The sequence below is a fragment of the Falco naumanni genome, chromosome 1, assembly GCF_017639655.2.
Source record: "Falco naumanni isolate bFalNau1 chromosome 1, bFalNau1.pat, whole genome shotgun sequence".
Lineage (NCBI taxonomy): Eukaryota > Metazoa > Chordata > Aves > Falconiformes > Falconidae > Falco > Falco naumanni.
Window position 1 is genome coordinate 12,007,015 of NC_054054.1, and position 12,663 is coordinate 12,019,677.

Consider the following 12,663-nt stretch of genomic DNA (forward strand, 5'->3'; position numbering starts at 1 on the left):
GATTGAATGTTAACATGGCAGTTTCTGAAGAATGTGAATTTACTCTCAAAACTGGGAATAAGGTTGTGAGTGGGTGGTTTTCCTTTGCTTTAACTTCCACCCTCTCCTAATTTATAATATTTTTAGTGATCTTCATTCTAGTCAAACTGCTGCAACTAGTTTTAGTTTTTTGTTAACCCCTACTTCTGACTGGGCTTTTTTAGTAGGCAGTAACTATTTTTTTTCCTTTTTTTTTTTAATTACTTGAAGATGCCTTTCAGAAGCCTGTAACAAAACAAGTAATAACTTTTCCATCAGATTAAACCAGCATGATACCAAGCAAATCTTTTCATCTTCCAGCTGTAATTATCATCTTGCCAAAGAACAGGGATGCACTTGCGTGACCTACTTCACCTAACAACTCCTGTAATGATTTAATACATATGTACTTTCAAGGTGGATTTGAAACACCAGGGTATAGTTAATGTTCCTGCAACTCAAACCAAAGTATCCTTAATTGCATCCTGTTCATAAGCAGTAATACAGGAAAAGCACGTGCCATACATCAACAAAGTTAGTCTGACTTATACGTATTCGATTGGACCTGATGTGTTTTGTGTGATGGTTTTTTATCCACTCGAGACCATCATAGTGTTTTAAAGGTTATTCTTTTTTTTGTGGTTCACAAAAAAACAATTTGCACATAAAAAACTTACTTTTGGTGACATTCCTGAAATAGTAAAGAGTACTGAAGACAGAATGTTGCCTAATGGATTCTACAAAGCATTAGAATAAAGTCAAGAAAACTAGTAGCTACTTTTTTTGCAGGAAACAAGATACCAGTTGCTTCAGCTTCGACCTGCACAGCGAGCATCATGGATTGGTTATGCTATTGCTTACCATCTGCTGGAAGACTATGAAATGGCAGCAAAAATTTTAGAGGAATTTAGGAAGACACAGCAGGTAAGAGGGTAACATGAAATTCCTGTGCGGATGGCTGCGTAAGCTAAAAATAAAACTCTGCTTCCTTTCATATTGTGAAAAAATTATGCTGTTCCTTTAGCTAAATGAATTAAATCCCAAATGCATCCTAGAAGGCTGAACTTTCTCATGTGTCTTGTTTTCCTATCTAGACATCACCTGATAAAGTGGACTATGAGTACAGTGAACTGCTGCTGTATCAAAATCAAGTCCTCCGGGAGGCAGGACTATATAAAGAAGCCTTGGAGCATCTTTGTACTTATGAAAAGCAGATCTGTGATAAACTGGCTGTCGAAGAAACTAAAGGTAATTTCTTTTTGAAGATATATTTAAATGTATAGTATACAATGGAATGCCTGTACTGTCAGCTTTTCCCATCTTTTGGAACTGTGTCTTTGATTTGATTTTGTTTAATTCTGCTGAGGTCAAGGGCTGCTTGCCTTGCAGCTCTTTGGTCCCCATCATACTCTTCTTCCAGGCTGATAAGACGTCAGCAGAGTACAGACGTACTGTTCTGAAACTTTTGAGCTGATGAGCATTTCAGACAGATGATCCTGAATTGATGTCCTGAAATTCTGTTTGGGTAATGTACCTGGACCTGTGCTATTACAGCCTTAATAGTGGTCCTGACAGGGAGACCGCTTGCCTGAAGGGGCAGAATAATCTTTGGCAAAGTATAAGGCTTGTAATTGCACTCGGTCACTCTTGCCGTGTACGGAAATAGGCTTTTTAGCTGGGCAACCCAACACAGGCTTTTGTATTGTAATCCTGGTGTATAATATCGTAGCAGAGCAATATAATACTCTATCTTATATTCCATAGCTGGAATTGAACAGTGATGGAAGTTCATTCTGACGGTTCTGTTAACAGGTGCACTTTTTTTAAAAGTATGCTTTCTTCCTCCTCTGCTTCATGCTTGTACAGTCCTTCTGTGAAACTTCCAATCTATTGAAGGTACTGTTTGTTCACGGCCCACACTGGAACCTATTTGGATGATTGCTTGAAGCAAAGAGAAGTTCATTTTTACTCTATAATATTACTCATGTAGGTGTTGTAGCTAGCTCCCTATTTCTGCTAACGATAATCTCACTGTCTTGCAAAAAGAACCTAGGAATTGAATAGTGACAGTATTATGGAAGGTGTCTGGTACTTCCTCAAGATTGTTGCAGACACCTCTCTACAGTTGCTGAATATGTTATTTGGTTTGCATATAAATGGAAATGAATGTAGAGATTACAGTATCACAGACCATTTTTTAGAAATAGTAGCAGGAGTTTTGGTTAAGAACATACTATTTGTTCTTAAGTTCTTGATAAAGGTCTGAGGCTCATACTGAAATAGGATTTTGAAACAGGACTTAAAAAAAACCCAAACAAACAAAACCACACCACAAAACCCCAAACCAACACAAAACCTTCTAGCAAGTTACCAGAAAAAAGGGATGGAAATACTCCTTGCAGTGTCTGCACTTTCAACAGGGTGTAATGGATTCATTTTTTGGGACACAGCTACTTCTGTGGTGTTTGGTCTAGCTTTGTTGCTGTGCATACTACAGCAAAGCACGCTAATAAATGAGTGTTGTCTACAGACTTTAAGTGCATGTGCAAAAGCCTTTGTGGATGAAGTACAACTGCGAAACACTGATAATAGTGTTGGCATTTGCCACCATTATATAAAAATTGTAACTTTCACTCAGAGAAAGAATTTAGGTTTATTTTCCAGATTCTGTCTTGTTCTCAGTGAGTGAACTACTGATGTTTTCTGTAGCACTAGATACTGCATGTAGTCCTCAAGTTCCCCTATCTATGGGGAGCAGCATCGCTTGACAGAATTATGTGACATAGGTAAGAAGAGAGGTAATGCTGACAAGGGTTTTCCTCTTGAAATTGGATGAGAAAATCTTACCTTAATCTGGAATGACATTGTGTGACCTCTGGTGTGTAATCTTGTAGGTGCCTATTTGTATTTGCTGATAGCAAAGCTTTGTAAAATATGGTTTCCCATTGTGAAACTGGAAGTTGACTTTTGTTTCAACTCCAGCACCAGCAAAGATGCTCTATACAGGTGTTAGATCTAGACTTTATTTTAACATGTGTCTTGTAATGAGGTATCATTAAAAGGAAACTTGCTTGCAGAATCTTGAGAATTCATTAATCAGATCAATGATTTCAAACACTGAAGTTAAGTTTTATGAAATACTAGACCGAAGAGCCATTCTTTTATGGGCCTCTCTGCAATTTTCAGTTTGGTTTTCAAGATGCTATATACATGAAATACCACGTACTGCTTTTAGTTGCCTTCTGTAGTAAAAACTGCACTTAAAAGTAACCCATCACTTCAGGAAGTGAGAAAAAAACCCACGTGCATCTGGCTTTTAACATTAAACTTTCAAGTAAGTTTCAAGAATTACTGGCTGAGTTGCAGAATTGTACTGTAATTGTAAAAGCATATACGTCAGCTAGTCTGTGATGCCACTGCGATCATTTTTTGTAAGAAATTAGAATCTACGTTGGGCTAAGGATTATCTAATCTTTTACTGTAGAGTGATTAATGTTACGCTGCTTCAGTATCGTTACCTGAATTTAAAACTTCCTGGATTTCACACAGGAGAACTCCTGCTTCAGCTTGGCAGACTTGAAGAAGCAGTTGAAGTCTACAAAGGACTGCAAGAAAGAAATCCTGAAAACTGGGCCTACTACAAGGGCTTAGAAAAGGCACTTAAACCAGGTAACGATGCAATATGTTGTAGTAGATAAGCTGTTTCTGCACATTCGGAATTTTTATCTGTATCAAAATCTTGTATTGCTCTAAATAATAAAACTATTGTTCAAAAATGTCCCCATTTAAGTTTTGCTTTTTAGTCATAGTGTGTAGATATTGTCATAATTTATTCTTCTTTAAGAAAGGCTGGAAGTATTTCTTGTATTGTGACACTGTCTTACTTAAAACCAAAACAACAAAAAAATGTGGTAATGTTTGTATGTGGTTGAAAGAATAGGATTACTTCTTAGAAGACTGTTTTAGTTCAGAGTTTTTCTTTTACTGTCTCCGTTACCTTAATCTTGTATTGTAGGTAATACAGGTTTTGGAAAACCCAGCATGATTCTCCTGAATAGTTTTCTTTGTTGAAGTTTTTCTGCACAGTGATAGGGCAGGAATTCTTTTTAAGATGAGAGATAAGCAGTTAAGCCTTCCACAGCTCAAAGAGGAATTTACAGATACTGGAATTAATGTTTTTTAGGAAGTATATAGCCAATAGTTGCTATATATTCTTCTTTTTAACCATATAGAAACCCCCCATCTCCCTTTCCCTTGCCAAAAAGGAAGGAAAAAGTAAACTGTAAAATTCTGTTCCAGCTAATATGATGGAAAGGCTAAAGATCTATGAAGAGGCCTGGACTAAATACCCAAGGGGACTAGTTCCAAGAAGATTACCATTAAACTTTTTGTTGGGTAAGTGCATTTTTCTGAGCAGGTAGTGACCGACACTTGTGTGTGTTAGATAGTAATGTTTTAACAGCATAAACAGTCTGCAATTGATGAGTAATGTGTGGTAAAACAAAATCAACAGGTCTTTTTCCTCTCAAGGTGAAAAGTTTAAGGAATGTCTGGACAAGTTTCTAAGGATGAATTTCAGCAAAGGTTGCCCACCAGTCTTCAATACTTTGAGGTCCTTATATAAAGACAAGGAGAAGGTAGGTTTCCTCTCCCCCCCCCAACATTTTACATGTTCTATCTTGCAGCTGTGATGCATTAAAGAGACGAAGGAAACTTTTTCCCAGTGCTCACTCAGTCAGCTCTGTTGTATATTATGGCCTAGTATATCTAGAAAAAGTAAAGTGCAAGCTGGTAAATGTAGGAAGCTAAGATTTACTAATTATAAGCTGCATGAGTATTAACCGAGGGAGGGTTGTTCTTAATTTGTTAAAAAGAGAGGCAAGATCGGGTGCGTTCCCATATGTATAGTAATTCAGGATGTAGCAGAACTCTCTTAGCAAAAGTAACTATTTTGGGTAACACCAAGTAGCTCAAGTTGAAATAAAATTCTGCCTTGCCCACAGATTTATTTTTTTTTTGTCTTGTCTTGCATCTGTAGGTGGCAATCATAGAAGAGCTCGTGATAGGTTATGAAACCTCTCTAAGAAGCTGCAGGTTATTTAACCCAAATGGTGAGTGCTAAGACTGTCGTACTTCATGGAAGTAGTGCCTGGTGGAAGCATTACGTGACCATTCAGAGGCAGGGAATCAGTGAGGAGTGAAGAAATTGAGATGATGGGGTTTTTGCCCTAACACAGAACCGAACTAACTATCCTTAGAATGGATTTAAGCTGTCAGATACGAAGTCTGTATTCAGAATCTAGTCACTTGTTCAAAAATATGTCCTGGACCTGCAAATTCATTCATCTCTTTGCAGTTGTGAGTTAAAGTATTCAGTTTTCAAGACTCAAATTTATCATTGTCCAAGAAGCTGAAATTTGAAAGCTATGTTAAATCTTTAGTTACAGAAATGTGAAATAAAAAGGTATAGGTACTGATAGCACAGTCTTCAGGAGGAGGGAGTTTTGGAGTTTTTGGTGGAGGCTGGGTTTTGTGTTCTCAGGGGGGCTTGTTTGAGATGTAAAAATGTTTTCCAGGTTTTCACTGACAACTGCTCTGTTGTGAGGTATGGTTATACATATACTGAATCCAAGTGTCATAGCTTCCTTTCTGGTAGCTTTATGATTTCTATTTTTTTCAAAGTCATTTGCCTAACCACTTTATAACGGAAAACCTCCAGGAAAAAAACCTCTGCATAGAATATCGACAAAGGATAGTCTTGTAATGTTGGGGGATGGATTTTAATGGTGTAATAATCCAGACAGCATGAATGACCATATACGTTAAAACAGGGGTCCTCAAACTACAGCCCGTGGGCTGGATACAGCCCCCCAGGGTCCTCAATCTGGCCCCTGGTATTTACAGACCCCCCCCCCCCCCCCCCCCCGCCGGGGGTTGGGGGGTGAAACCAAGCAGCCGCAGATGGCTGCCTGCCACTGCGTCCGCGCACTGGCCCCCTGCCTAAAAAGTTTGAGGACCCCTGCGTTAAAACTTCACAGGATAATCTTAAATATTAAAGACATTTCTGTTGAAGCTGTTAGTGATGTCCTTGCTTTGCAGAAACATTAATGTAATACTTTGTTACGAAGTTCTCACCTAAGTTGCCTTTTATACTTTTCCCTGGAATTTAATATTATAGGCTACAATATAGCCACTTAATACCAGTTTAAATTTGTGCTGGCCTTTCAAAGGCATTTGTGCTTTTCTGGTTTCAGGAAATGGCTTACTGTCGTTTCAGTTCAATGTTTGCTTCGATACTAAATTTCATTCAAATTAACAATTTTCTGCTACCTTAAAATATACAAATGCATATAACAGCATGGTTAAGTTGTATCATAAACTGAAGAACCAGCACCTTCTGACAAGACTAGAGCCCCTACACTTTTTTTAACCCAGCAAGGTGCTATGCTTCATAGTCAAAACTGCATAGTGAACGTAACTTTTAAGACTTCAGTAATAGTTTGAATTTTGATCAGAGCTCCCTAACTTTCAAAACTGATTTGTGTATAGGAATGTTTTCTAGGATACGTTTAGACAAACAATGATGGTAAATTTGTCAAAAGTAGAGAAACCTTTTTAAAGCTAGGGTTTGGAACAGGCAGCCTCTTTTGTTTAAAAATACTCAAGTCTATGGGTTGAAAACCTGTAAATACTGAATATACTGAAATCCTTTACATTGTTGCTGTGCGGTGCTTGTTTTCAGCAGGACTCTGCTATACCCTTCATCTAAAACAGTTTTAAGTAAGAACTCTGCATCATGCACTGCAGTCTTGCATATCTGACTATCCTGATTAAGTGAACAGTTGGAACAAAATGCAACTTCCTTCTGACTCAACTCACTTTTCCTTTCCCTTAAAACCACAGTACAAGAAGGGAATGGTATATGCTCAGGTCTTGTCAAGCCATAGACGTAGAAGTTAATGGACTTACCGGGACCCAGGTGATTGGAAGCACTCCCAGGTCTGCCCAGGTCTGGTGTGACAGAGGCAGAATTAACTTCAGTGGCTGTATTTATAGCAGTCTGCTTCTGGCATGTTGTTTTAATAAACTGAATGAGAAAACGAACCCTCATTTTTCCCCCTCCAGATGATGGTAAAGAAGAACCTCCAACCACTTTACTCTGGGTCCAGTATTACTTGGCTCAACATTATGATAAAATCGGACAGCCATCCCTGGCTCTAGAATATATAAATGCTGCTATAGAAAGTACTCCCACTTTGATAGAACTGTTCCTTGTGAAGGCAAAAATCTATAAGGTAAGTTTGCTTATTGAGTACTAAAGCTAACTCAGGTCAGGTCACTGCTGCACTTGCACTGCTTGTAAGGTTTGTCCTCCATCGGTTCAGGTGATTCCTGCGATAGTAATGCCTTACAAGGTGCAGCTCACATCCCAGGTTCCAGCAGTTTAAGGGTACATGCATTACAGTCTCCACACCTGGTCTCTTTGGATCAGCCCATAGGGCTTAACATGGCAATGAACTCCTCCCCTCGCCCCTGCTCCAGCTTGGATTTATCCACAGACTGCAGTCCCTTAGGATTATACCTGCTCCAAGTGGAGCCTCATCGCTGAACCACTCTGAACCAGGGGTATATCTGCTGTGGCATAGACTTAGCTGCAGCCGCAGTCACTTTGAGGCACACCTGTTCCAGTGTGGCCTTATCCGTGGGCCTTGACCACAGACCTGCTCCAGCATGGCCTCGCTCACAGCCCCAGTCCCTTCGGAAGCAAACCTGCTCCAGCATGGCTGCACCCCTGGCTGCGGTCCCTCCAGGGGTGTACCTGCTCTGTTGTGGGCTTATCCATGATGACATGCTTTGAGGTGCTCCAAGCCAGACCTCATGCACTGATGCTTCAAGGTGTACCTCCTGCAGTATGGACTTATCGATAGCCACAGATGCTTCGAGGTGTACCTTCTCCGACATGGACTTGTCATTGGGCCACAATCCCTTCAGAGGTATACCTGCTGTGGCACAGACATAACCACGGCCATAGGTGCTTCAGGATACACCTGCTCTGGCATGGGCTTATTCATGACCACACGTGCTTCAGGATGTCCTCTTCCCATGTAGACTCATCCACAGGTCACAGTCCCTTTGACTCCAATTCATGCTGGAGTTCCAGCCTGTCCAGTACAGCAGCACAGAAATGCCATGCCCTGGCCATCTGCCAGCCCAGGCACATCTCCACTGCTGTTATCAAAATGTTCCTGGGCACCGCACAACAAGGTGATAAGCAGTGCAGGAGCACAGCAAGCAGCAAAAGCAAAAAAGCAGCCACTAACGAGCACCAGACTAATACACCGGAAGGCAAACAAGCCCCATGGCAAGTACAGAAACCTGTCTTTTAATAGCTAAACAGCAATAAATTCAAACTAGCACATTCCAATCATATCTGTTGTTATCTCGAACCCTCGGAGCCCTTCGTTGGATGCCAAAAAGTGCTGCTGTGGCTTAACCCTGGCCAGCAGCTAAGCCCCACACAGCCGCTTGCTCGCTCTCCTGCGTGGTAGGAGAGGGGAGAGGATCAGAGAGGTAAAAGTGAGAAAGCTCATGGGTTGAGCTAAAAACAGTTTAGTAGGTAAAGCCAAAGCTGCGCACACAACCAAAGCAAAGGAGAGAGTTCATTCACCACTGCCCATGGGCAGGCAGGTGCTCAGCTGTCCCCAGGCCAGCAGGGCTCCATCACACGTCACGGTTATTCGGGAAGACAAATGCCATTTTTCCGAATGTCCCCTCCTTCCTTCTTCCCCCAGATTTATATATTCGGCACGATGCCGTATGGTATGGAACATCCCTTTGGCTAGTTTGGGTCAGCTGTCCTGGCTGTGCCCCCTCCCAATTCCTTGTGCCCCTCCAGCCCTCTGAGAAACTGAGAAGTCCTTGACTTAATATAAGCATTACTTAGCAACAGCTGAAACCATCAGTGTGTTTTCAGTATTACTTTTACATGGAATACAAAACAGGGCACTTACACCAGCCACTAAGGAGAAAATTAACTCTATCCCAGCTGAAACCAGCACAGTTTGTTATGATGGAAGACTTTTACGTATGCTTATACTTTCCTGTAACGTTTTTGATGTGAACATCAAAATGTTAAGGTCATATTAAGCAAAATACGTGGAGAATCCATGGAAAATTACGTACTGAATTCTAGTGAGTTTCTACATAAGGGTATTATTTGGCTACTTGGAGTTTTTACTGTGCATGAAAAGCTATGAATGTTTTTAAGTAAATAAAGGAAAAACACTGCAAAATGTGAATTCTCAGTTTACAATTATATTTTCAATATTAAAAATCATACCAATAGATTTAACTGATGTTTTAGTCTTCCACTTGCTCTTACCCCCTTTTTTTTAACGACTTAAAAGCAATTTCTCAATTGTGCTGAAGTGTTATATCGGAATGGGGTTATGCAAAGTGACCTTCATGTATTTTTCAGGAAGAATGTCTGATGCCAAAAGGCTGGTAGTTCCATAATAAGGGAAAGTAATTTTTCTTTTTTCTTTAAAGCTTTCCTGAAGAAAGCTAATGTCTAAAAAAATTAATTAATTGTATTAAACAGTAAGTAGATAAAACATGCATGTTTTCTAATCATTGAATCTAATTTTAATTTCTATCTCTTTAAGCATGCTGGAAATATTAAAGAAGCTGCAAGGTGGATGGATGAGGCTCAGGCTTTGGACACAGCAGACAGATTTATCAACTCCAAATGTGCAAAATATATGTTGAAAGCAAATTCCATTAAAGAAGCAGAAGAAATGTGCTCTAAGTTTACGAGGGTTTGTTGCATTTAACTGTAGATCTTTTGAATGTCGTGGATGTAATCCCTTGTGGAATAACTTTTTGCGTTGACTTTCTGCTTACCTTTACTATAACCTTCTAAGTTCTGTTTCAGAGCAACTGTGGTTGCTTGCTTCACTAATGGCAGTCAGTATTAGGGTTTGAATTAACTTAGTTAAGCGTAATTACATAGTATTAAGTCAAAACTTAAAGCTTGGATTTCATTACTTTTGCCAGGTAGGGAAAATACGGCATGCCTGTTTGAGAGAGAACTTCTCAAATTATTTTTTGAAAGTAGTTTTTGGGCTTGATGTTGATTCTGTAGGATCCTTGAAAGGTCTGATAAAGCTGCCTATGTGTCACTTCTTTTGTAATGGTAGTAAGCTAGAAATCAGGCATCTCTTGGAACAAAATTTCTGTGTCTGCTAGGTGAGAGGCTTTCCAAGGTGCCTTCCTTCTGTGAACCAGCTCTCATCCCTAAGGCCATATCTAACAGTGATAAAGGGAAGTGGGCTATTGTGTCTTCCCCTTGCCCTGATTGCCTACCCATGATGAGTTAGCTGGCAGAAGAAGTTTGCGTTATGCAGATTGCTTAATTTCATGCATCAGGTTTTGTCCCTGCCGTAACCCATTCTAATAGGTTTGCTAGTCTCACAGGTTAGTTACTTTTTTTTTTTTAAATTGATTTTTCTTGCTGTTGCTCTTTCATAACTGGAAGTCAAAACAGCTCAATGTAGTCTTTCCAGAATATTTGGCAAATGATAGTTTTAGAATATGGGTGATACCATTTTATGCTTTGTCAGTGGGAAGCGAGCAACAAGCTCTTGGGACCTACCTGCAGAAGTAAAGCATTTTTTGCTTGTTGTCCCATTTTTCCCTTCTCTCTTGAAGAGCAGGAGAAACCTGGAGGAAGGTAGGTTGAACAGGGAGGGGGGAGTGGGATGTGGATATTCATAAGGGGAAAGCTGCAGGATTTTGGGGAAGTGGAGGCAGTATGCAGGCAAACATGGGAGAAAGGGCAGTTTGTTTTATATAAGCTTAGCTGTATGTAGAGTTTTTGATGCAAAACTGCTACGAATCTTAAGTTAATTGACCTCTTTCAATGTCTTAAGCAGCTTTCAGATGATGTCAAACAAGCAAGCATACCAGTTGCCCAAAACTGAACTTTAAAAATATAACTTGCTGGTGGTATTCTGTGTAATCTTTTTCTAATCTTCTTTTGCCACTATGTCTAGCTTATTAATTAAAAAACAATAATTGAAGAAGACTTAAAGTAAGCATAATGAAAATGGAGTGAACAGTTTTTCTGATTTTTAGCTGCCTAAATTGGACTGGTTTGAAGACTGCCGTTCTGTCTCATTTGGGGCATTCTCCTTACCCTTCCAGTTGATTATTATCTGTCATTTTCCAAGCTTTGGCTCTTGCCTGGTTTTGGCATTAAGCTTGAAAGGCATATGATGAGTTCTACAGATCTATGCAAGTATATATAAATACCAGATTTGGAAGACAACTATCATCTCCTCCTTTGAATCGGGAGGTGTCAAAGCTACCAGTATTCCTTTTGCTTTGCCACCGCTCTTTAGGACTGATCATGTAAGAAATAGCCTATTACTACTGTCAGTTACTATGCTTAGCTCAATCAGCAGGTATCTGGAAGATACAGGTGGCAGTTTTAGTGTACAAAAAAAAAAAAAAGTTCTCAAGGTGTCAGTGTCATGCCACATGCTAGAACTTTTCAGCCTTTTCTCTTCATGCTGCAATGTGTTATTTGTGCACCCTATATTAAAAACACTGAATATCTCTCTTATTCTAAAGATGAGGAACTGTTACAGTTAAATGCTCACTACCTGGCTATTCATTGTGTATTTCTGACTCTTCCAATAAGTGGAATATAGAGGAATTTTTTATTTTTATTTTTTTTTAGTTAATGAAGAAAGCAAGTCCATCTTAACTGTGGCATTTCTGACTTTCAGGACTCCAATTTTGAAATTTAGCATTCTTTTGATAGCCTCTTTATTTGTGCTTTTAATTAGAACAAGGTAACAGAAATGGCAGTTAAATTGAATAAAACTTACTTTTTTAAATAATGGTGTTTTTCCTTTTAGGAAGGAACCTCGGCAGTAGAGAACTTGAATGAAATGCAGTGCATGTGGTTTCAGACAGAATGTGCGCAAGCTTACAAAGCAATGAACAAATTTGGAGAAGCACTTAAGAAATGCCATGAAATTGAAAGAGTATGTATCTAGTTAAACTTCCTAGGTTGGAAAACACTAGCTTAAGTTTACTGTGCCGGTATGTTTCCTTTCTGAGCAGTACCAGGTATGTGTCATTTAGCTTCAGGAGAGATTTTGTTTCATGTTGGCTGCTGGCGAGTTGATTAAATTACATTTCCTCCTCAAAATGGCAATGTAAACTATCTATTATAATGAGATTCTGTAAAGTCATTTGAAGATCCAGGAAAGAACAGAAAACTCAGAAATAATCTTATTTTTGGCAGGGCGTGTGAAAATAGGTATTTGGGTACAAACCAAGAGTATGTGTACTGTAAGTCCAGAATGAACATGGCTGAGCTGACAAACCCAGCCTTAAAGTAAAGGGAAGATACTGCCTTCGTTACTGTTAAGCCACTGTATTTTAGAGGGAGAGAATAAATGTAAAAATCTATCAAAAATATTAGATATCTTCTCCTTTAAACTGTAGCTTAATATTATTTTTTTTTAAAGAAGCTATTAGAAATATAAAGCCTTCTTAAAATAGAAATTGTATTGAAAAAGGGGAGGATACTTGCACGTTAACTGCAGATCTGTAGTAAGGCTAGCAAAAAAA

General features: G+C 39.3%; 1 protein-coding gene across 1 annotated transcript in view; it reads left to right on the top strand.

The window, feature by feature from the left end:
* The window catches only part of NAA15 (N-alpha-acetyltransferase 15, NatA auxiliary subunit), a 42,524-nt gene that overhangs the window by 17,145 nt on the left and 12,716 nt on the right, over positions 1-12,663 (top strand). The window contains exons 5-13 of the mRNA XM_040577934.1: positions 808-942; positions 1,113-1,266; positions 3,568-3,687; positions 4,318-4,413; positions 4,549-4,655; positions 5,057-5,129; positions 7,144-7,313; positions 9,684-9,836; positions 11,943-12,071. Coding sequence (XP_040433868.1) covers positions 808-942; positions 1,113-1,266; positions 3,568-3,687; positions 4,318-4,413; positions 4,549-4,655; positions 5,057-5,129; positions 7,144-7,313; positions 9,684-9,836; positions 11,943-12,071 — 1,137 coding nt within the window. The remainder of the gene's footprint in view (positions 1-807; positions 943-1,112; positions 1,267-3,567; positions 3,688-4,317; positions 4,414-4,548; positions 4,656-5,056; positions 5,130-7,143; positions 7,314-9,683; positions 9,837-11,942; positions 12,072-12,663) is intronic.